General features: G+C 40.1%; 1 protein-coding gene across 1 annotated transcript in view; it reads left to right on the top strand.

Moving 5' to 3' along the window:
* eipr1 (EARP complex and GARP complex interacting protein 1) overlaps positions 1 to 26,102 on the top strand; it is a 64,742-nt gene that overhangs the window by 18,544 nt on the left and 20,096 nt on the right. The window contains exons 5-6 of the mRNA XM_027275209.1: positions 3,700 to 3,799; positions 18,779 to 18,915. Coding sequence (XP_027131010.1) covers positions 3,700 to 3,799; positions 18,779 to 18,915 — 237 coding nt within the window. The remainder of the gene's footprint in view (positions 1 to 3,699; positions 3,800 to 18,778; positions 18,916 to 26,102) is intronic.

Below are 26,102 nucleotides of genomic sequence, written 5' to 3'. Positions count from 1 at the left end.
CAGCCAATCAGAAGAGAAGCTTGTTAATATTGACACAAAACACAACACAAATGCCCTTTTCTTGCTAGAGCTTCAGAGAGAAGGTTAAGAGAGGAGATGTAAATATATTGAGATGGTTTTTAATACTTGAAGAAGTATCAGTAAGATATCTTTCTAATGAGAATAAAACCCTTGGAAATATACCTTTTAAAACATTAGATTTAAGTGTAGGCCACAAATAAACATCAGGAGTGTGTAGAAAATTGTTGCAATTAAATCACAGGCAAGTACAATATTGTAAGGAACGGTAATATCTGGAATCCTTTGTCCAGGTAGTTGTGTGTAGGCGTATTTAAGGTTAAAGGTACCCACTTGATGAGCTCAACAGAATGAGAAATAGATTTTGTCTCCTGTGTTTTACAGTGTAGTTGTGTTTGAAAGCAATCGCTTCATAGCCAGTGAAGAACATGGTGACCCTGATTCAAGCAACTTCCAATGCACATATGGCTCATATTGCATTATAGATTTGGAAAAACAAACCTCATTTGAGGTTAGGGTAGATCTCCAGGCAATGAATTTAGGTCAAGGTGGTGTCGTCCTTAGTGACAAAATGTTGTTTGTGTGTTTGTGTGCATCCCAAGCCCATGACTCCCTGCTCTTCAGGAGGCCAGTAAAGCTGTCCCTCAGCAGCCATCAATTTACAGCCCCTAAAAACACTCACACTGCCATCCCACTTCTCCCTCTCTGCGCCATCGTTTCTAATAGCACTATGCATATTTGAAACTTGGATTAAATCCAAAAGCAAACTTTAACTTTGTCTTCTCTCCCTTCCTCTGTCATTTCTTTTATCTCCTGCAAACACTCTCACCTTCTGTAGCACGCACCCTCTCTCAAACACTGGAATTGTTGCTGCCGCTTCAAGCTGACAAATGAGTCCAAGAAAATGGAGTTGTCTAATTGATGAACCCCTTGAATAAATGGCATCATTTCGGAAACATTTAATGACAGCAGCTTTAAAGCTGTGATGGGCTCACACATCCAAACCTTCAGCCGGACCACGTCTGCATCTCTGTGACATTTCACGTACTTTAACGCAGATTAGACACAGATTTTTTCTTGAGCTGAAAAGTCACACCAAATCAGAACCTTAACAAGCATATAGCAGCTTTTTCAGGCCAAGGTTACGATTAGCTTATTGCCAGGTCTCTGACTGCGCTGACATACTGCTTTTAAAGTCATCAGGAGTCACGGATAAAAGCACTGCTTTCTCACTTGGGTTGCTTCCCCTTTCCTATCCTATGTAGTTGTGTCTCTGCCTACATTTAGCTGCTAAGCCTGAGAAGAATGAACAACAAAAGCATACCAGTGATCCAATCAGCACCAAGGGAATTATAAAGCAACAGTTTATGCACCAGCGTATCAGGTCTGGTTAGGTCTCTATGGCTCCCACACAGAATACATATTTTAAGTAGAGCACAGTGGAGAATCACAACTCTAAGAAGCATGCAGAGAGGAATCAGTACTGTGCAGAAAGTAGTGTGGAGGGAGAAATCAAAGCTAAGTATGAAGTAAACGCTACCACTTCTTCAACACCAGTCAGGAAACCCTGTATCCCACTGCTCTGTTCGAACACTAGATTGACAGAATTGGGCTGCTGCATTTGCCAATAAGTACTTACCCTGCAGATCTCACTTGTATGCTATTGTCACATTCTTGGGCAATTAATGATTAGCTGCTGCAGCCTAATTTGTGCACATTACACCTGCTCTAGGCAATGTCACACTGTTTTGAATCATTTTTTTCCACAGACATCAAGTAACATGACAAACTGCACACACAAAACCAAACTCTTCTGGCTTATAGTGACATTTACACCCGAGTCTGGGTTACAGAAGCTTCCAAACGTGAAAGATTTTGTATGTATCGTAATGTAGATATTAGACTTTTAGAAGAACTGGGGAAATAGGTTATTCTGGGAACAGGACGAAACTGGGAGCTCATGTTTCATTTGCTCTGGCATATACTGTACGTCAAAAAGTTATGCAGAGATGACAGAAAGATGACAGATGACTGATCACAGAAAGTGCTTACGCACAAAAATATTCTGATTTATAACACAGTGCACTCGCACATCCTGCGCCAGTTTCCCTTTATAAATCTCAATCGAGTCCAAATGTGGCGCACCTTTGTGAGCTTCATGTAACGCCCATAGTTGCCTTTAAATAGTCAATGAACGCCTAATTCATATTTATTCATACTGACTGCATGATGTGGATCATGGCAAACAAACACACTAAAATCAGTTTTCAAGTATTTGTTGGGGAGGTTGATGTTTGTTGAACACAGTGTGGACATTACAAATGCTTAAAAGACATTAGACTGGCAACATGTGGCAGACGCAGTATGAATGCTGCTGGCTTAGAAGGTTGGGCACTATAAAAAAAAAAAAGTGATCACCAAAAAGCACAGAGCCTTACACAGGCAGAGTGTTTGTAGTAGTAGTGTGGGAGAAGGGACATCAAAGCTGAACCTTTGATGAGAAACTGGCAGGATTGATCCAAAAAATCCCTCCTGAGTGGTCTAGTGAGGTGTCGGGGGAAACAGATGAACAAGATGTACCGGATGACTCTGGTAGCCTTTGCCTTTTGTATTTCTTTATTTAACATGAATGCATTCAAGTTGTGTTTACACGTTTACTGTATGTGTTAAAACAGTTGAGACTTTATTCACAAAAACTTATTTTAAAGTGAAAACTTGAAAAACAGTTTGTACTCGGTTGTCGGCGGTGCTGCAGCTGATCAGCTGTGTGCAATGCACCTTGTGCATCTCAACCCTCCAATTTCTGGATGAATCGAGTTGTTTGTTTCCATACCGCTTGTGTTTTTTGCAAGCTACGCAACACATCCCCACAGTAGTAGTGTTTGTCTTATTTGTGTAGCAGCCTTTTTAAAATTTGCTTTACAATAAAAACAAACCACATTTTAAACACAGAGATAGTAGTAGTAGATAGTTGTTGTAGTGTTTCTGTCCAACTTACATGGGTATATTGCAGTTTGCTTGATACAGTCAGTGAGCACAGGCCTTGGCTTTTTGGTTGCAACCCACGGTTATACAAACCTACCGAGTTAGCTTCACAGAGCCCACAGAACTCTTGTTTGATAATTGTCAACAAATCTCTCAAAAAGGAATGAACAAGAGCGAGAGCTTCATTGTTCACTGACATGTTTTCGTTACCTTGCTGAAAGTAGTGGCCAACAAATGCACTGTTTCCACCCGTTTGAGTAATGTTAGTGAAAAACTACAGTGCCCAGGTGTTTGGGGAAGGAGCCTTTTTAAATATGTAATGCCATAATTGCAACCAGTCAAAAAAAACATTGAGAGACAGATAATCCGATTTTTAGGTTTGGGTTTAATTGAATTTGATGACAAAAAGAAAAAAATAGCAGAACACCAGCATCCAAACCTGTATCTACAATGTGCAACATTCGATAATTGTTACCTTGTTGACTCTGTACGTACGGGATTCTGGCGTACATACATCTGGATGCACGTCTCCCAGATATGATCTGTTCTTGGTTACATACAAGTACAAGTTGCTGTATTTATCAGTCGTGTTAAATCCAACCAACAAGCTCCATTCGCTCATGTCTGCAGCATTAGCCTGTATGCATGTTTGACCAACATCTGTATTCTAATTCACTGTGACTTTGTGGTTTTCAGCGTGCTTTGGGAGCCCATGGGGGATGGCAAGCGTGTGATTTCATTGGCTGATAACCACGCACTGCTCTGGGACCTGCAGGAGAGCTCCACACAGGCCACAGTAAGACACACACACACACACTGTAAACCAGAGTACACACACATACACACACACACACACACACACACACACACACACACACACACACACACACACACACATACATACCCCATATCACACAATAGCTAAGTCATTATTTGATAACAACCATATCGTCCTGTTGTTATCAGATGCACGCATCCACTCTCTGCGACAACGGCAGAGTGTCCACTGTTCATTGTGTTTCACACACTCCTACACACACGCGCGCACGCATGCGCTAACACACAAACACACACGGGTTTCTCAGCTGTGACCACTTTAATGTTATTCTGGTCAAGTCTCTCCCACAGTGATAGTAATGGTCTTGTTTGATAAGTAAGAGGAAAGTCATTTGCTGTGTCTGTTTTCACAGCTCACTAGTCCCACCAGTGTCATTGTCTTTCACATGAAATCTATAGAAACTGCATTACACGGCCAAATGTATGTGGACACAGGAACATTACACTCATATATGATAGTTGAACGTCTTTCACTTTTCAGTACCATGGGCATTAATATGCTGCTATTATTGCGTTCCCACCACAGGATAAATTTAGTTCCTGTGCAAAAACGACCTTGCTCCAAGGGATAATACTTTCCAAAGGTTCAGGAATTATCAGAGCGCGGGGCTGAACGTCGCTGATTGGTCACAACACAGACAACTTAATTTCAGAATATTAGGAAATATTGGCCACCACAAGTACTCCCAAGTGGAAGGACAGACGTTGCTTGTTGTGTATTAATAACAAAGTTATGCAGTCAGCTTACTGGTTACTTTATAAATCATAACAAAAATACAAGATAACAAAGCGTGAGTGTCGCCTTCTTATGTGAAAATTTCTTCAAACACAACAGTTGTTTTTTAAAAATCTGTCATTGAACTAATTTACCTCATCTTCACTTCTTCAGATGCGATGGAAACACAAAGAGCAATGCAAATATTGGACTCCTTTAGTTTAGTCCTTGAGTTTAGTAGTTTAGTAGTTTGGTCTCCAACCTCCACTCCACGAGGAGGGATTTCCACAAGATTTTAAATAATATTGTTAGTACTTAGTTACATTTCACCCCTGCCATTTAGTCACAAGAACATTAGTGAGGGTGGTCAGTGATGCTCAGACTTTGCTTCCCATTTCATGCCAAAGGTGTTGGATGGGGTGCCCTGGTAGTTCACCCGGTAGAGCTTAAGCCCCATGTACAGAGGCTCAGTCCTTACTGCAGCGACCCAGGGTTTAATTCCAACCTGTGGCCTTTTACTGTATGTTATCCCACCTCTCTCTCTCCCAACCTTCCTGTCCCTCTTCAGCTGTCTCTATCAAATAAAGCTTCAAAAGCCCCAAAAATTAAGGTATTGGATGGGGGTTTGAGGTCAGAGGTCTTTGCAGGCCAAGGTCAAGTTCCTTCTCAACAAACTGGGAAAACCATTTCTTTATGGATCTGGCTTTATGTATGGGAGCATTGTCATTTTGAAAGACGAAAGGGACAAACAAAAACTGTTGACACAAAGTTGTCAGGGAGCTGAACTCATTTGCATTCAGCTCAGTGCATTCGTACTCAGTTCTCATTCCTGCTGCATCATGCAGAAATAAACAATAATGGGTTTTAAAAGAAAAATTGAATTAATCACCGTGTAACCGACGTGTGTGGGTACTTTTGGTCAGTTTGCCCATAGTTATGTCCTTCCTAATGCAAGGTGAAGAGCCTCTTCACTGTAAATTCCCAGTCTCCAGCCTGCCGGCTTTGCAATTAAAATGCTCATTATGTATTTAAAGACTCAAGATAATGGTGTGTGTCAGGTGTGCATGTGTGTGAGGTGTATTGTCTCATGCTTTCATGGGTGTGTGTGTGTGTGTGTGTGTGTGTGTGTGTGTGTGTGTGTGTGTGTGTGTGTGTGTGTGGTGTTCCATTTGAAGCCATAAGTGAAGAAGAATATAGATGGGTCATTGGTAATTCATGCTCATGCACTGAGGGATTCACATAAAGGGCAGCCAGGTCACACACACACCTAATAGATATGCATGTGTGCGTGTGTGTTCATTCAATCTCAGTAAGGTGATGCATTGAAAAATGTCTCGTCGCAGTTTGGAAAAAATGCATGCACACAGTCGCCCCTCTCTCTTACTATGTCAAGGTGTCTGCTCGGGCTGTTCCCAGTTAATTGATTATTTATCATTCATTCACATCGATCAAGGTTCAAATCACAATGATAAGTTTTATGTTGGGTCATTTTCCAGAAATGCAAGGATCTCAGTCGTTCTCTTTGATTTAGATATTACCGCCAGGCATCTGTAAAAATACACGGTGTAAATATTGATTTGTGGAGAGGTTCGTCATGTAATAATTGTTCAATCAGAACATGGCCTTAGATCAACATTTGTTTCCTACTTTTGCTATTGTATGTGGATATTAGCTTCAAGCTAGCATTGTTCCATCTGTGTGTTGACATTTTCCAGCTCTGTTGGCAAATTGAAGAAAAAGTTTTGTAATTGATTTAAAATGTGTTAAATTTATTACGACATGCACACAGACCTTTCCTTTTAGGCTACATATGCTATATGTTGTTCATCCATACCTGCACATTTTACATAATTCATACATACGTGAATTTTGAATGCCTTTACACATGATGTACTGTGTCATGTTCATATAGTATAATTTTGGTGGGAGAAAATCTGTTCTATATCTGGAAGCAAGTGTTATATATACTTGAATTAAGCGTAATGATTATTTCATTGTTTGTCCACTGATTGATAGTATTTGTTTACTGTAAGTACAGTGTACCTAAAAACTTTAGGAAATACCTTTTTTATTGGACTCTCTCATCATATGTATGTTGATATTTTGTGATCCAATTCCAATAATGCTAACCCTAGACCAGGGGTCAGCAACCTGCGGCTCCGGAGCCGCATGCGGCTCTTTGATCCCTCTGATCTGGCTCCCTGTGACTTTTGAAAATAGTTGATGAAAAATTAAATTAAATTAAAATGTATTGTAGCGTTACAGAACTGTGTTATTGTAGGCCATAACCACGCCAAACGACATAACAGGTCCCACACATCAGCCTCACTCGCGCTGTACTCCATCCACTCTTGCTCACACACGCTCGCTCCTCCTCTCACCTGCTCCCCCGCCCCCTTGCTCTCATTCAGGTGCATTCACGCACCATGGGAAACCACAGAACTCAACATCGTAACACTGTAACATTACTGCAGGGTCGCTACAGTATCTTGTCCAGTCCTGACCTGCAGGCGCTGTGCGCTGAGGCTCAGAAGCAGAAATCACATTAACTAAGTATGATAAATATTTTTTATTTTTTATTTTTTTTTGTTGCACAGAATGTTTTTGTTTCATGCAGAAATGTTGCCTAATTTCGTTTTCTCTCTCTGCAGTCCTTCATTAAATGTAATAAAAAAAAACGTTGCATGCCGTGTCATTTTAAATGTCAAAAGGGTTTTGCGGCTCCCGGTGCTTTCTTTACGGTGAGAAACGGGTCCAAATGGCTCTTTGAGTGGTAAAGGTTGCCGACCCCTGCCCTAGACCAACCTTTCTTCATATACTTGATATAAGACACACCTGTTAATTCAGCTTGTTACATGCACTGTTCGCTTGACACTCAAACAGGAACCTGTTCCTGTTTTATTCTGCACAGATTTTGAAGCTTAGCTTTCAATTTCTTTGACAAATGACTGATAAGTGATTTCTTCTTATTTAGCTGCTTCTTAGAGCGATCTTTTCTGCCCTTTCAGACAGTCTGGTTGAACCATTGTACAGCGTTTTGTTCTCCATGTACAAAAAATTATTTTTTTTTGCAAACCGTTCATACAAAATATGTACTTGTAAAGAGGACTTTCATGAAAGACCATTCAAAAAATCTAGAGCAATCCTCTCAGCCATCTGACTGTATTGAATCAAGCTTTTGGTGGCATGTGGCCGCGAAATCTTGAGTTCCATTTATAATTATGTTATGATTGATGAATGTTGATTTAACAAAATCATCAATTGTCATGAATAAAAATTCCAATGTAGTGCACCAAACAAAAGTGCAAGGAATGCAAAAAGCAACACAGCTTGACCCCAGACTTTCCTCCAAGCAAAATTACTACAGTGACCTTATGTGATGGCAACAACATGCTGTAGGTTTTCAGATTCACGGTATATTGGCCAGCATGAACAAAATAAAGGCTCGGTAACATCAGGTTGGGGGATTACCTGTACTGTCATAGCTGGTACATGGTAAATTCAGCCTCCAGCAAAGAGAATTTCCACAGCAGTCACAATATTGGAAGACAGCAGCAGTTAATGCTTTTGGGTCTCGGTGTAAGCGGTGATATCCGGAAAATGCAGTCTGATAAGCAATGTGATGCGTGAATGACGTGATACGCAATGACAAAAATTACACATTCAGCTCATGTTTGGCCAAGGTTGCATTTTGGCCAACGTGTTCCACCTCCACCTTTTGCTCTCCATGTAGACTGTTTACCTGCATGCAACCAAAAGCCACTGCATTTATATGCAGGTATGTGTTCATAGAGATTAAGTCATACATCCATTCATTTAGCAACTTTGAGTTTCTCTTTTTCCCATTGTTTAGTTTTAATGTGAAACATCTGCACAAAGCACTCAGTTCCAATGTTTAATCTTGATTCTCACTTGATTAATCAGTTAGTTGTTTGCCCGTAAAATGTTCCGTAAAACTGAAAGCATCAATTACACAATATATGGCTCTGACTAGGCAGAGAGTCTACAGCTTGCAAATGCTGGACAAAATGAAAATCTGATTTTTGTCATATCACACCTCAAACAGTACTATTGAAGGGTTTTTAAATGAAAATATTATTTTTCAATCCCTTTGCCTGACATACATATGCAGATTTTCAGATATGTGAAGAACAATAAAATACAGTCGTCCCTCGCTATATCGCCGTTCACTTTTCGCGGACTCGCTGTTTTGCGGATTTTTTTAGTGTCATTTTGCATGCTTTTTTTTACAGCGTACTGTACAGTATGAACGCGCATTATGTTCTGCGTCCTGATTGGCTAAGTGAGAACCGCACGCGTGTTCTACGTCCTGATTAACTAAGGGAGTACTGTACAAAACGTGTGTAAAAAGGTGTATACAAGTGCGTGGTTAGGGGTTTTACAGCCTTAAAACATGTATAATAATTGTAAAACTTACTTCGCGGATTTGTGGTCCCTCGTTTATCGCGGGGGATACGTTCTAAAAATAACCCGCAATAAACGAGGGACCACTGTAATTCCCTTTCAATACAAAAGGTACCGTGTGTTTTTGCCTAATTTCCTCAGGCATGCCACTTAGCAAAGAAAAGACCCTCCAAAAAGTTGAGGGGAACCTGTCATTCAATAGAAATAGTATATATGAAGTTAATCTGTCACTCTGCTTTGTGTGCTCCCTGCCCCAGACCCCAGAGTCGTTTGATTGGCTAGAATATGTCATAGATACCGTCCACTGAGAAACTGAGAAACTAGTCTGCTAGTCTGCAACGTTTGTCCATTTGTCAACTGTTCCTTCAGTATGCCGAACATCTATTTTTCGATTGGTCTTTTACGGAGTGGAATAGAACAACGAGAAAGTGTTGGACAGACACAAACCGCATATCTCCGTCTTCAGTGGAATCTCAGGAAAACAGTGCAAAAACCACATCTCTCTATCATAAACCGTTTCAGAGATATTCACAGATATGTAAAACTTTAGACATTTTGGGCGGCTCCGCCCAATCTGTCCTCAGAGGGTTAAAGCCGAAGTGGTGGGAGCGCTTCTGTTTTTAGGCATGAAGGTGCTGGATTTATGTCCATCGCTATTCTCTTGAAACTCCTCACTCTGACTGAGTAAGGTCTAGCTGAAGCCAGAGCTGCTACAAACCATACACCTACAAAACCACACCCCCTACAAAACCACGCCCCTACAAACCACACCCCCTACAAAACCACGCCCCTACAAAAACACACACCCTACAAAACCACGCCCCAGGTGGCTGTAGTGGCCCATAGCTTAGAAAGTAAACAACTTTAACAGTTGATTCACAACATTAAATGCCTTTCAATGCAAACAATGCGCTTGAAACAATGAATTTATACAAAAATAGAAAGTAATGTAATTAAAAAGATTATATAGGACTGCAGATTTATATATAAGTACCGTATTTTCCGCACTATAAGGCGCATCGGATTATAGGGCGCACCTAGAATGAATGGCCTATTTTAAAACTGTTTTCATATATAGGGCACACCGTATTATAAGGCGCATAGAATAAAAGCTACAGTAGTGGCTGGGGTTGCGTTATGCATCCACTAGATGGAGCTGCGTTAAAGGGAATGTCAACAAAACAGTCAGATAAGTCAATCAAATTTTATTAATAGAATGCAAACCAGCGTTCTGACAACTCCGTTCACTCCCAAAATGAATAAACAGCTGTTTTATTATTTTTCCTGAGGTAATGTCAGTGACGTAGTATTTTCGCGACACAAATGGTGTTGGACAGGAATTCCTCTTTACCGTTCTTACCACTGTTACTTCCATAGACATATATACACAGACATATATACATAGACGCCTCATTGAGCAGGTTGGTCCGTTGCTGCGATACGTTAACGCGTCCGCCATATTGGATGTGGCAGATCTGCCCATAAACTAATACAAGGAAAAGGGTTGCGCTCTACTTTGCCACATCCAAAAAGGCGGCGATGTCGACGTACGATTCAGCGCTCAATGCGGCGTCTACGTATATATGTCTATGGTTACTTCAGCAACGCCCCCTGACTACGGTAGCCATGATTAACCAATATTGATCCATATATAAGGCGCATCGGATTATAAGGCTTTTAGGTGCGCCTTATAGTGCGGAAAATACGGTATATTTATTTATATAAGTGACAAATGTATGTGCACAAGTTCATTTTAAACTCAATTTTAAAAGTTAGTTATTTCAATTAAAATAGGAGAGAGCCACACTGTCACAGAGCTTGATGATTTCTTATGGGTTAACAGAAAAGATTGCTGGCCCTTTGACACAAATAAAATTTATTTATTTAGAACTGAATAAAATATTTAGTAGTAAAAGTAAAACTAGTAAAATAAATATGACCATACACAAATCTTAAAAATATGTACCATAAAACACAAAAGTTGAAAAGTTTTGTTTTTAGAAAAAAGTTCAGACAAATGAAACATCCAGCAATAACTTTTATTGGCAATAAAATAAAACAAACATTCTCACTTAAACATATTCATAGTACTACAGCCTCTTCAAAAACTCCTCTGAGTCCAGAGCTCTTCTGAGTTTTTCTGCATACGTGTTTTTCTGTAGTGCCTCCTTGCTCATGTTTTTTCACATGAAATGAGATAGCAGCTGTTTCTCAGTGATGAGACAAAATGAAATAGCAAATAGCAATTAGTAAAAGGACATTCACACTGAGAGGCTGTCATAAACAATGTGCAAACAATACATATAGGTATTAGCACTCTCCTTATGTTTCTAGCATACCTCAGGTCATACTGCAGTCCACAGTTTCTGTTGCTCTGTCAATGACATTAAAGTAGTCTGCCATGTTGCAGTTAACAATATATTAACCATAAAGTTAAAGACTGACAACAGTAATTATACAAAATATGTTAATATGAGGAATAAAAAAGTTTAAAAACTTAGCACATCCATAACAAATGCTACTTGATTGTAACATCTGGTTGTCTGTACTTCAACCAGGCTTGTCAAGAAGCCCAGCACTCTGTCCAGCTGCTCATCCTCCTCAAAGAAAATGTTCACCCTGCCCTTTGATGTTGCCCAGAAGGATGTAACTTTTCCTGCGATGACCGCCTGTAAATATATATATTTTTTGGGAGGATGCTCAAAGTAAATGTACAAACACTAGGCTAACAGAAAATGTTTCACTTGAATAATTCATTTATCATGTTTTGACCGAAATGAGTTACAGTATGCGACTCAAATTTAAATTTCAAACTCACTTCAAGATGTTGCAGTAGGCCTTAATCCCGAGTAATGCACGTTACAAGAAGGTCACTGGTGACTCTTCTTTTGTGTTTAGCTTGCTGAGCCCTTTTCCTAAAATTTGAACAGCATTTAGATATTAAACGGAATTATTCTGGTTAAGTTTATTAAATAAGATTTGTTGTTTCTTGATCCTTTGCATGTCCTTACCACAAGCCTGTCGAAAGACGTGTCTTTACTCAGGATCCCATTCCTTGTTTGTGCTGACCACGTCATGTTGGTCCACGCTCATTATTGTCCTTGATCAAGGCACACAAAGACATAACTTGCACAGCTGGATAGTTTGTTCTCATGCAATAATCTTCACTCACATTAACCTGCTCTCTGGGTGGAAAGATGTAAGGCCTCTTACTGTACATGTGGTCAGTGGCAGGGTGTCCTGTGGCAGAAAGCAAACCATAATTGTGTCAGTTTGTTTTATGGGGCTCCAGAGAGGATTGCACTTAATATTGCACCCCCATTGGAAATGATTGAATTATTTACAAAATGTACAAACTTTCTGCTTTTTACAATAAACAAATCAACCAAAAAATACAAACTTTCTGCTTTTTACAATAAACAAATCAACCAAAAAACAATGGAAAAGCTCAAGACAACACATAATAATTGTGGTTTTTCAAAATCTGACACAAAATCCCACTTTTTTTGACTATGTCTGTCTCAAAATCATTCAATCCCCGCAGTGGAATCCCTCATAAAAGTACATATTTGCAAAACTGGTGTTGTACACTTGATGCCATTTATCAATAGTCTCATTAGTTATATCAGGTGTGCTTCAGATATCACTTCAAATAACTGTACTGGCTATAGATTTGTCAACGGTGACGTTTAAGCGCATGTCAGAAATGTGAGTCACATACAAAACATTTATTGCAAAAATGACAGATGTATTCTTGAATAGACTTTCCTCTATATTTAACAACTGTCTTCTGGTGGCCTTGTAAATGGGGAATTAGGGCATGGTATGGCCCTACCTTCTGGCACAATGGGCACTGAAAAGTGTCCACTCCCAATTTAATGAGCGCTGGGAAGCTGCCCTCCCGAAATGTTGTGATGTTGGTCTATAGGAGAATAAAATACAATTAAAACTCACACTTTTTGAAAAGAAATAAAGGATTAAAGCAAAAATATATTGCTAACATTACTTCGATTTTCATAGCACAAAATGGGTTTACTTAGGTACATTTAATGTGTATTGAGTTTGAAGAAATGTGTTTTACAAATAGAGCACGCTGTCTTTAATGCTCGTTCTGCCTAAAAGATGTCTTAAACATTACATTAAACGTCAACATCTTCCCAAAATGTAAAAATAATACAAATGTGTCTTACCTGAACCGCCATTACCGTCTCGTCTTGCAACACGCAGGCGTGGTTTACAGGGGCGTGGTTTGTATGGGTGTGGTTTGCAGGGGGCGTGGTTTGTAGCGGCTGCAGTGGCTGCAGTTGGGTATTGTTGCTCTGACTGCGTAGACAGGAAGAGGAAGACGTTGGCGTCTGCGTAAACGGAGTATCTAGACGGGTAATTTTATAGAAATGCTCTATAGCGACACTAGCAGCTGGCTGACCTAATCGCTCTTCCTGCAAAGCCAACAGGGGGAAATGGGCAATTTTTTTTACCTTTGAAAAGCTCAAATCAGAGAATCTGGATTAATTAATTAGCAAAATAGCTGCAGATTAATCGATTTAGAAAAGTCATTTGAAAGATGGCTAATGTGACAACTCAAGCAGTTTAGCTGACCATCTGTGCATTTAAAAAAAAAGAGTCAGACAACATCATGTAAATTTAACGCACCACACCATTTAACAATTATCCACATACAATAAATATATTTGCGGTAGCATAAACGTTCAGTCCAAAGAGCGAAATGGCGATCTGAGGCCACATCGTGGCATCAGGATAAATAGCTCCACCTGGTGGACAACTTACCCTATTAGGGGAACATAGATCATTTCAGTTTAACCATTATAAACATGACAACATGAATTTCAATAACCAATATTCAACCTTTAATGAATTCATACATCCCTCATCCTTTGTGCCTGCACTGTTTCTCAGTTCCTGTAACTTTTATGCATGTATTTGTTCAGCTTGTGATAAATTCAGTGTCCTGTGCTGTGACCTCAGTGTGCGGTCAAGTGGGAGGCAAGGGTTTGTTGAGTCTATCCTCTGACATCAACACTGGACAACACAACTATTAAATCCTGTATCAAGGGAGACGTACTGAGGTGGAAAGTAATGGTGGGAAAGTAGTATAATGAGAAAGAGGGAGCTATGGGAGGGCCTGACTGATTGGAAAGATGGAGATTAGGAGAGAGGAAGAGGGAGATAGGAATAAGGAAAGAGTGTGGGCTTGATGAGGAGAAAGGGAATGGAAAAAAGAGGAGAAAGAGCTTGGCAGCCAAGACAAATTCCTCCAGTGCTGATGAGAATGCTAATCTCCTTCCCTCTCTCCCTCCCTCCCTTCCTCCCTCCCTCCTTTCATCCCACTCTCCTCTCTCCGTTCCCTCTATCTGTCAGAGGGTGATGTGTTCATCTCAAGCCGTGTCCAGCTGCAGTGTGGATGTGTCTCTCTCTCTCAAGGGCCAGGCCTAGATTAGCTTGTGTGTGTGTGTGTGTGTGTGTGTGTGGTGTGGGTGTTTGCGTGAGTGTGTGTATGCATATATAAGACAGGATCATGTGCATAAGCTTAACAGCGTGCATTGTTTGAAAGAAGATTTGTGTGTTTGTGTGTGTGTCTGCATGTGCATGGCTCATCAATTAGAATCGCTGGTGGAATTGAGTTAGAACATCTCCGCCGGCTCACAGCACACCCACACACCTTGTCCTGCGCATCTGCTCACACACACACACACACACGCACATACACTCTCTCTTCCGGAGTCTAGAGAAAGCATATATGCATGGCGATTTGACAGATAGTTTTGCATTAGTGCCACTTGCGTCCTAAATGAATGTGTCCCCTAGTGTTGTGTGCACTGCCTTGTTAGGGCCCCTAATTTGGTTAGTGCACTAATAAAGCTGGGAACCTGGGATGCACGTAGCTCAGGCTTTGTTGTTGCACCACTAGCGTAACTGCAGAGAGTGAGAGTCCATCCCCAGGCTTCCCACTGTTCGTGGAGTTTGCAGAGCTTCTGTTCTGTCAAGAGGAAGTGGGGGAATCCTTTGAGGAATTCAGGGTTGATCAGCAAATCCAGCAAAGGAGTCATTAGAAAAATATGTCCATGTCTTTTAATATTCTTTGCAATAGTTGGTGCAAATATCCAGTTCCAATGAGAGTGCTGTGCCTCTTTGGAAGTTCTTATCCTGTGTCCCTGCATAAAATATCGTGGTATCTCTTGGTTTACGTCAAATGTAGCATGTCAACAAAACATACAAGTCATACTCATACTATATCCAATGAAATCGTGTAAATTCCCACTTGACCTTATCACCGCGTGGGTCAGTGTGATATTATGTGTGTGGGGGCTGTGTTTGGATGTCAGTTGGCGAAACCAGTGGTTCATTTTCAAAAGAGTGTAGTTGAGATCTAATTTATATATTTCTCCCGTGTCCTCCACTCTCTGGTCTATAGTAATGATGCCAGCGAGGACATGTGGAGGTGGAGGTGGAGGTGAACAGTCCTCTACAGCTTTATATCACTAAGTTATGCCTACAGTCAGATCAAATTAGTTTTAATCCTCTGAAAATGATGTCCCACATATTCCATTTTACTCGGAGATATGCGGCATACATTAAGTGACAGCTGATCGAGTTGTATTCGCTGAGGAAGGCCTTCGGACACGCTCACAAATTGTAGAAATTTTGAGTTTAGAATATTTCATCACATAAATATGTGTAACAACAGCCGTGGGGCTTATGATATTGTTAGTATAGATATGTACAATAAGGGGTTCACAACATTCTCAATTCATTTCTAATCAAAACTCTTCAGATGACCTGACTTCATACCCTGTTATACCACACCAGTCACCTGCTTCATTAGACCTTGGAATGCTTTAGCCTGAAGTGCAACAATAGAAATTGAAGTTCTTTTTATTTTTATTTTTTTACTTAATTGCATTAAATGGGATATGATCTACTTGTTTATATTATAGAAATTGTGTGTGACAAAGTTGTCTATCTGCCAGTAAATGTGTTGTTGGAAAAGTTGTTTGACTTGGCTCTTGTTCAGTTGTATCCTTTTCAGAAGCCGACTGCTGTGACGTTTTTTGATAAATCCAACACTGAATATCTTCTGTGATTATTTTTCCATTTCTACAACAGTCATACAACAGTTGTTATTAGCATGGTGTTAGCCTTCTACTCTCAGCCCGATGTGTTTCTGACTTCTTGACCAATTAGAGACAGCATAGGTGGCCAAAATATCTATTAATGCAGCTTTAAATTACCTGTTAAGGTAGAAAGTTTTTTGGAAAATGAAATTCTATCAAAAATGCAAGGACGCCACCATCGCCAGTAATGGATAATATGGATTTAAGGCTTCAAAAAGACACAGCAGTTAAAGGCTGGATTACAGAGCTTCTGAAAGGAACACAATAAAACAGGAGCCGACGTTGAACAGAATACTGATGGGGAAACAAATAATGCGCGTGACAATGCACTGCGCAGTGGAAAACACATGAGAGTGACCCTACGGAGAAATTGCGATGTGGGGCGCACAAAACCAATGCTTTAAGAAATGCCAGATTTAAAGGTGCTCTGACTGCCATGTCATTGAGCTTTTACTTACATAAGTAGCAACATATCTGTTTTTCTCAGTTGGCTCAGTATCCCTCATCAATGATTACTTTAATGAACAAGATACAGTAATATTTTTAGTTTTCGAAGGATTGATTTAATCATAAAAATTTATGAAAAATTCATCCAATTTTACATGTAGGCCACAGTGGAAAACCTTTCTACTCTCCATGTCTGATTTGTAGCTGTCCAACTTCCTCTGCCCCCTTTCTTCAGCTTTGCTTTCTTTCTTGTCGTTCTTCTTCCTTCTTTGTTGTCCTTCCTTTTTATCCTCTCTGATTTCCTTTCTCAGTCTTCCTCCCTCCCTCTTCGCTGCAATTTTAGCCTGTCTCACTCTTTCTTTCTTTCTTTCTTTCTTTCTTTCTTTCTTGCTTTCTTGCTTTCTCGCTCGTTCACTCTCCCTCTGTCCTCTCCAGCTGAAATAATGAGAGTGTACCAGGGAGCTGTGCTGTGACGGGGCGATCGATGATCCCTGCTCCAACAGGCAGAGACAGGAGAGGGAGGGAGGAATGGGAGAAGGAGAAAGATGAGGATAAAAACCCGCAGATAGTCAGAGAGCAGGGGGAAAAATGGAGCAGTGCGATGCTGCTTTTTAGAAATGTTAGATGCAACACAGTTTAAGGGAAAGATAACCATTTCCAAAGTCAGCCTGCTGAATTAATTAGATTCCATTTTTAAAGTAGCCCGATGAAGTGATGTGCTTTTATAATTTAAATTCCTTGAAGTGTTTTGACTTTGATTAATTTCACCTTCATTGTTGCCCTGTGAAATATAGGTAGCAGGTTTGATAAATATCCAGTGACAAGCACGTCATTTTGTTTGAAATGCCTTAAATGTTGCGATTTAACCTGGTTGCCTTTCAACTTAACTGCTCTAATTTTTGTATGCACTGACATTTTGTCAGTTTTTCTGTTAAAATACAAAAGACATTATAATAAAAATTAATGCTTTTTCCACCAGGCCTCACTAAGCTAGTTTGATTCAGCTTTCGACACATCAGTCTTAAATTCTCCAAGGGCTCATCTTCGACTCGACAGTTGATCCATAAGTAACTCTGAGCGATCTAGTGTATAGATCTCTGCCATGGGACCAAGAAGAGCCAGGGGTCAGTAGAGCTGCTGACTGAGCAGCAGGTTACAGAGGAGACAGGTGAATGGTGTTACCTCCCAGTCCTCACACCGGGGCTTCTGACTCTATAGGTCCTGTTGTGCTGGCGGGCATTGAAATGAAAGCGGCACATACTAATCCATATGTTGGAGCACACTGCAGGCAGCAGAGATTATGAACAGGGATGCATTCATTGTCGGGTACTCCTTGGATTTCTGATCAAATTTCATTTTCTAAAACACTTTCTATCTTAACAGGTAATTTAAACCTGCATTAGCTGATATTTCAGCCACTTGTGGGAAACCTGACGAGCTGAAAACACAACATCAGACCTCACAAAAGAATCCGATATCTGTCTATATGCCTGTATACACATCCAGCAGACACAGGGCACCATTAGCATTCAGGAGGAGTTGTTTTTCTGTTCACCTGACAAATCTAAGTCAATATTCACCCTCCTTTTTAGCTCTGATTTGGTCTTCACCAAGTCCTAAGAAGCTGCTAAATGCTCCACTGTGTTCACCTAGCCTGGTTCAAAAACCTTTCTGTCGACGGTCACATCTCAAACTAGTTCAACAGTTCAAATAGGTCTGGAATTGTTCCCACTGATAGTTGTTTCCTCCTGCTGTGTTGATTGAAAATGTCTTCTGATTGGTTGGGGCAAAACAAAAACAAAAAGAACCCTCTCCCAAAAAGAAAGCGAACGTGAACACCGTTTCGGGCTTAGTGAATTCACTCTCATTATCAGGCTCATTTTCACCAGCTTGTAGTAACTTTTTTTTTTGTCTAGCAGTTTTCTATGGATAGGTAACATACAGCATCTAAAAACAAAGACTGAATCAGATCATTACATCTTATGCGAGACATTTTTAGTAAAATGTGTACAACTAAGATATTTTAGTAAGTTCAACACGGCAGTTGGTATACCACTAATGTCCAAAATATTACTATATAGTCATACAGAACAATTGTAGCCTGTTGAGTGTGGCCTGCAGAGAAAATGACTTCTGTACTGGCTTAACCTGTCACAGATATTTGGATGAAATTCAAATCTCTGCTCAGAGATGGTAATGAAGGTGATGTCCTCTGCAGGTCTCCAGCACTGCCACCCTGGAGGGCAAAGGTCAGTTGAAGTTCACCTCGGGCAAGTGGAGCCCCCACCACAACTGCAGCCAGCTCGCCACAGCGAACGACACAGCCATACGAGGCTGGGATCTTCGCACCATGAGGTGAGCTCCATTTATTAGGGCGGGTTTAAGGATAATAGTACTTTTAATTTTTTATTTTTTATTTGATCCAAACCCTCTTTTGATTGATACTTTAAATGGGAATTATTCCTCCTTCTGTTTCACTGTGTTGATATTTTTTCTGGACATCATGAAAGTAAAAACATTTAGTTGATATAATCACAGTTGCCAATAAACCAGTGCCAGGAAGAAGAATTTAAAAGCAGTGCTTTGGCCACTCATGCCTCTTAAAAAGAGCATGTTTTCCCATAAGCTTTGCCACTCAGTATTAAAACATTTTTTTTTTTACATGGCAAATTTCCACCTGCACCTGACATAAAAACAAGTCAAATGTTTTCAGCTTGCATTTAAAGCCGACATAAGTGAGTCATGTAAGAGTCATGTAAGTTGAACTCTCGGAGCTTAACCGTTTCAGTGTGTGTTTACGTCTCACTACAAGATATTTGAGAGCATTGCACAGAAATATGAATTCATCACATTGAATGAAAAGATTTTTGACAAGACCTACCCTCGAATCCACACCCGTACTGCACATTTATTCATTTAATACAGCTTTATATTTCCAGAGAGGGAAATCTGAATCTAATGTGAATTTATGTGATTGCAATTGATCTGAGTTATATTGATTCATATTATAATTTGAGCTTGGTAGTGGAGTTGTACATTTTCATGCATTGAACAAAGTTTTTTTTTTTTTTAGGCTAGAATGTTTATTATTCATTTATTAAAAGCTTTTACTAATTTACATTATTTCAACAGCACTGTTAGACTATAATCAGGCATGAATTCATGAATAAATAAAATGTTTGGAGGGTCTGATGCACCTGTTACATTATGGTCTTTATGCTAAAACAGTATCTAATGTCTAATGTCCATATCATGAAGCAAGATAGCCGAAAAAAACACAGCAAGCACTGATGAACAACACAGAGGCAGTGCACCCATACTGGTAGGTTAATGAAAGGCACCGCACATTTCTTATCTGCAGTAAACAGTACATGGACAGGTTACAAACATGGAGTTACTGTGTGTGTCGGAGGACTAAAATTAGGCTGCAGAGAAATACAGATTTATCACTGTGAATCACCAGGGACGTGACAGTATCACATTTTTTATTGGTTTAACTGTTTATCAAGCTTTCCTGAAATACTTCTGTTTCATATAACCTTGAATTGGATTAAAGCTGATCAGTGAGCTGTATACTGAAACTTTATTGGACTCAGCAAAAGAACTAACATCAAAACCACCATAAACAAAAGCAGGTTGATTGTTGAATATTAAGTACAGTTCACTGGAAATTACTGTCTTCTATGCACACGTCATGTTTTCATAATCTTCTGGATTCTTCTGGGCGTTAATCATTTTAAAATATGCGTCATGGTACAGTTTCTTCTTCTTCTTTTTAGCTACATGACCTGCTGTTCTTCTGCACACTACCTCCACTCCACTAGTAATAATTGAGACAGAGCTAGATGTCACTTGCGATGTCGCAAGATGACCCATGAGGAAGAGCCTTCTCATCAGTTATGTAAAATGCAGCTCCCGGTCTCACTGAGTGCCAAGACCTAGCACCCATAAACTAATCTCTGCTTCTGTCGGTCGACTAGTTAATGTTAGGATAGGAACTTATGGTCAGTGTAGCTAGAACTAGACTCAGTGAGCCTGATTCTCTGGTCCTGCCATGGTTACTGCCTCTGTTTGACCAGAAGAAATGTGATCCTGTAAGACTGTATCCAAACATCTGGAATCCTGTTGCCTCAAAGTTTGTGTACAATGGTCCAGTCAGCACAGTTAGAAACAAACATGTGTATACAAACTCAAATCCAGCTGCGACAGTCATGACACACTACAGGATGCAAATATTTTAACCGAAAAAGACTTAATCAGTGTACTGTAGATACCTGACACTGATAAAAGGTCATGGGCTGTAGTAAAAAGTTCTCTTAGTTTGGCTTAGATGTAAACTGTAACCTAGTCTGGGCCTAGTGTCAGAATTGAAAGCTGGTATTGAAAGTTGGTTGGATCCTTACATTTCTTCCTCTTCGTATTTTGTTGAGATAAAACTGCAAGATCCAAACGCTTTAGTATCGTATAGGCACCGATATCAGGAAAATTTCAAATGATACCCAGACCCAGATTGCAGTTAAATCATATGTTGGGCTCCTTGACAAAATCTATATTTAGTCCCGCAAGAATACTACTATCAACACTGCATTTTTATAATTTATATCAAAATACTTTTCAGATTGTAGTAGCAAAATGAAAGAAACTGGAAATAAAAACAAACCTGCATGTTGCTTTGATTTTTAATCAAATTCCTGAGTCCTGTTCTTGTCTACAAAATTCTGTGAAATTTGCATCCAGGAGTGTCTTGCAAAATGTTTTGCCTGACTGGCAGAAGGATTCTCGGTGAATTTCCCTTCTGCCTTTTTGACATGTTTTGTTTGAGGTTCATGAATCTAATGAAGTGTAAGCTTCTCCCTGATGATAAAGTGCGAGGCGGCGGAACACAAATGATCCTGCTTGATGTGGAGCATGCTACCACATATTAACTTTGTCAGCTACCCACCTCACAACCTCCAGCTGTGTGTGCATGTATGTGCATTGTTTGTGCTCCCTGCTTTTCCGAGGTATGTGATGAGCGAGGTCAGCAAGTGTGTACATGTGGGCTCTGCTACAGGATTGATAATCACCTCGCTATCCATCGCTATGATAACGGCAACGTGCTGAAGAGATTGAGAGGGGTGCCGGTTGAAGGAGAGAGAGAATATATTTACAAGATGTGTATCACAGGCCCAGATAAGATAGTTGAATCATTGATATCACTCCCCGTCAGCCCCATAACAAATTATAGAGTTCCTGCACGCTCCGTTTTGGCCGTTCTCCTCCCGCTGTGCTATTTTGAAAGATGCAACAGTGCTGATTTGGCTGTCGGCACAAAGGGAAGGAGGGGGCGGCAGCACATTGCTTGTTAGCAGAGACCACAGTCTCATCTTTAATATCACAGTGTACTGAAAGATATCTTTGTGCATTATTTTATACGCATTTCCCTAAGATCGAGCTGGTATCTTTGAAAACTTTGAAATCTACACTAAAATTTTAAATAAAGTTCTGTGGCTTTTGAACAGTTTTTATCTACATAGTGTTTGTAAGGACACTCCTGATTAAAAAACAGGTATACACACATGATTTTAGATGTTACTTTTATTAATTAAAGGTCCAGTGTGTAAGATTAGTATTTAATGGAAGCAATGGAATATAATATTCATTAGTATGTTTTCATTAGTGTATAATCACCTGAAAATATTGATTGTGTTTTTGCTGTCTCAAATTCAGCCCTTTATATGTACAGTGAGAGTAGATCCTCTTTTGCGGAGTGCGCCATGTTGAATTGCTGTTTTGTACGGTAGCCCAAAACCAACAAACCAAACACTGATCTAGATATGGCCTTTTGCTTTTTATGTGAATTTTACAGCCTGAATTACATGCTTGGAAAAAGAGGATGAGGTGTGGGAGAGTATTCATTTGTTTGCAATCTGCAACTTCACCACTGCCACTAAATCCTACACACTGGACCCTGAAGGAATAACTTTAGAAAAATAGACCGACTCCTTTTCATATTAGATTGTTGCGTGTCCTTGTATTTACAGTAACTCTGTGCTGTTTATGTGAGGAAATATTAACAATGATCGGCTTTTATTTGTATACCACTTTATAAAAACAAGTTTACAGCTCTAGAACTCTAGACAGTATTAAGAATAGATAGCGCATGAGTGACATCACACATAGGTTTCCAAAGCATCTGGCTGACCTTCGCATTGGCTACATTTCACAGCCATGGAGTTGGTGCTTGATACTGACAGGAGCATGTAAGGAAAGTATAATTTACAAATGTAAAACATCAAGAGCTGAAGTCATTGACAAGTTATCCATCAGTAAAGCAACAGAACAACAATAATAATGATCAGCATCAATTTTGATGACCGATTTATAATATTTCAGTCACCATAATGTTTTTCTTCCAGCTTTTTAAATGTGAAGATTTCTTCTTTCTTCTTTGTCTTCTATGATAGTAAATCTCTTTGAAAGTATTGCCACTGTTTTCTGATAACTATTAATTGATTGATCGAGAAAATAATTGACAAATAAATCAATAATGAAACAAATCCCCCTAAAGCCCTCCCACAGAAAATAATGAAAAAATCTAAATACATTTTAATAGCTTCAGGTCACTGTAAATAATAGGTCTGTGATTTCTGTGGGGGTTTTTTGTGTGTCATTTATCCACTGGAGCGATGAACTGAATGAATCACTGTAGCCTTCTTTACTCCTTCAATTCAAGGTTTTAGACAGACAACAAGGCAACAACCAAGGGCATGGTGTGTGTTTGTGTGGTGTGTTCATGCGTGCACATCTGTGCGCAAGTGTGAAGTGGTTGCGAGTGGAAAGCTTGCAAGTGTGAATGAGCGGTGAGTCACATTTGTGTGCGTGTGTGTGTGTGTGTGTGTTTGAGTAAGTGACGTGTATGTGACAAGTGACGGTGTTTGCTCTCTGCGGTGTGTACCTTTCTGCTTCTGTGTGTGTTGTCAGTGCTCATGCCTCTGCATAAATGCAGCCTGCTTGTGCGTTTGTAAGCGTGTGTGTGTGATTGTGTGATTGTGTGTGTGTGTGTGTGTGTGTGTGTGTGTGTGTGTGTGTGTGAGTGTGTGTCCAGTTGGCGTGGCAGCTGTGTGATGGCAGCCTCTCAGCACGCTCCACTGCCTCCTCAGACGACCTCTGAGGTGTCTCCTCACACCCGCACACACAAACACAGCAAACACACATGAACACACAAACACACTCTCTCTCTCCTCTCCTCTCCTCTCCTCTCCTCTCCTCTCCTCTCCTCTCCTCCCATCATTGTCCCGGGGCTTGTCACCCACTCTGCCAGCCCAATCACGGCTGCCCTGCTCTGAAATAAGGACAGGGAGAACAGCCCAGCAGTGGCAGCCGCCTCTAGTTAGTTATCTAACACCCTGGAGAGGAGCACGGTATCTACAGCACCCCGTCTCCCAGACACGCAGTGAAGTAAAAAAACAAACGAAAAAAAAAACAACAAAGATAACACTGCTTATAAAACATATATGGATCCTGTTCTAGTTTGTACTGATGTAATATGCAGCATTATGTAAATTATGGAATGCTCTGCTACAATATTGGGGACAGAAAGCGACATTTTTGTTGTAATATTCTTACACATTTCCACTTCCTCTCAGCTCGTCTTTTTGATTCTACCTTTGCTTTTACATTATTTAGAGCATAATCCCTGTCGTACGGGGCTGTTGTGATTTTTAAGCAAGGTCTTTTACATCAATGCATATTTTAAAGGCCACGCTTCACTTGTGCCATAGGTCGTCAGAAACTGCTCGGCAGCATTTTGAAGCATTTTCTTGATTTACAGCAGGTTAAAGGTCTTATGAGGGACTGCAACAAATATGAATTTATCACAAAATATTAATTATACAGCAGATTAATGAGCTTGAAGTGATGAAACTGCGGAGCTCCCAGTTGGAAAAATAATTGCCGTTGCCGTTTGTAACATAATTAGAAGCATTTTGTCGCGTTACAATGAAAAGTTGAATTCATCAACAATAAAACAGAAACACTTTCATACACTCAGGGTGGTCTGGTATGACCAGTTGCCAGTAAAAAGTTGGAGCTCTTTGATAAAGCCTGTAAAAACTGCACTCAAACGTTGGCACGTCTGACCCACTTAGCAGTCAAATGAGAACATACACTCATTGGACGCCTTCTTAGGAACACCTGTACAGTCTAATACACATCAGCTCTGCCATAAATTATACCTTTTATGAAGTTTATAATGTTCTTTTTTTTTTAAACTGTAAATTCAATTAAATGCCTGAAGTCATATGTGTTGTTGTATTGGACTATACACTATATTGAGAAGTGTTCATTCTTTACATTTACATCAATGACAGTGCAAAGAGCCACCGCAATGTTGGTTTTACCCTTTCTTCCGCCTCCCGGCTGATCTAAATATTGGCAAAGATGTGGATTATTGGAGGACCTGAGGCAGGTTGAATGACGCCTGGGTGTTCTAATAAGCCATCTGTAACGGCACTTACCTGTCAGAGTTACAACGCTGTTAATTATGCACAACTTTAAGCTTTAATATCACTTGAACAGGTGACTTAAAATTAGCTATAGAGACCAAAACTATACAGTACCAGGCTGTAAACATGTTTACTTTTGCTGTGAAGTTGGACATTTTAATACGGGCACTTATTGGGTGCACCAATTTGAAAACATATAATCAAGTAAACTTCTATGGCAGTGACAAAAACAAACAATTATAGATCATTATAGGCATCATAAGTATATATTTAAAGTTAAACATCCACAAAGATGCACAGGTGATGGACGGGTACATGACATTGGTTCTGGGCTGGTCTCCCTCCTCTCCACTGGCACAAGTCAATCTATTAGTCATAATTGACACAGCTGGTATCAGAATGGCTCTTTCTAAATGCAGGGATTTCACCTCCATCTCGTCCTGTCCTTCACACGGTGCAAAACATGCCTATTTTAGATGCAACATGTTCTTGAGGGGGAAAAAACCCAAACATTTTTGTTAATAGGCATCATAGGTAGATATTTTCTTGTTAAAATAGGTCATTATTCATTGGGTACAGTTGCAGCGGCCCTGTCATTCAGAAATAATCTTCAGCTATGGAGTGATGTAGCCTTGACTGCCTACACAGTGCTGTTCATCTGTATACCTCAAGAAATGAAGGACTGGAAAATGTTTTAAAATTGTTGAAAAAGCATGCGAGTCTGATACAATGATCACAGCCTGGAAGACGCAGAACGTCAAGCACGGATACATAATGTGAGTAACAATTCAGTCAGTAACTTCAAAATGTCTTTGAGGAGAAATTCTAAAAAAACAATGTTGTGTTAGCTGAAGAACCAGCTGTGTATCATTCCTGGCACACCGGAGAGCTTTGAGCCTTTGAGTAATATTAGGCTAACAGGCATGTAGGTCTAGCCACTAAGCATACTGTACAGCTGTGTGTGTGTGTGTGGGACAGACGGGCAGAGAGAGACGCCTGTCACTGGAGATGTTCTTACACTGACCAACAGTCCACAGTGAGGGGCAACACACACAC

This window comes from Larimichthys crocea, chromosome XXIV (genome assembly GCF_000972845.2).
Source record: "Larimichthys crocea isolate SSNF chromosome XXIV, L_crocea_2.0, whole genome shotgun sequence".
NCBI lineage: Eukaryota > Metazoa > Chordata > Actinopteri > Sciaenidae > Larimichthys > Larimichthys crocea.
The sequence above is the reverse complement of the archived record's forward strand: the minus strand, read 5'-3'. Positions and strand labels throughout refer to the sequence as shown.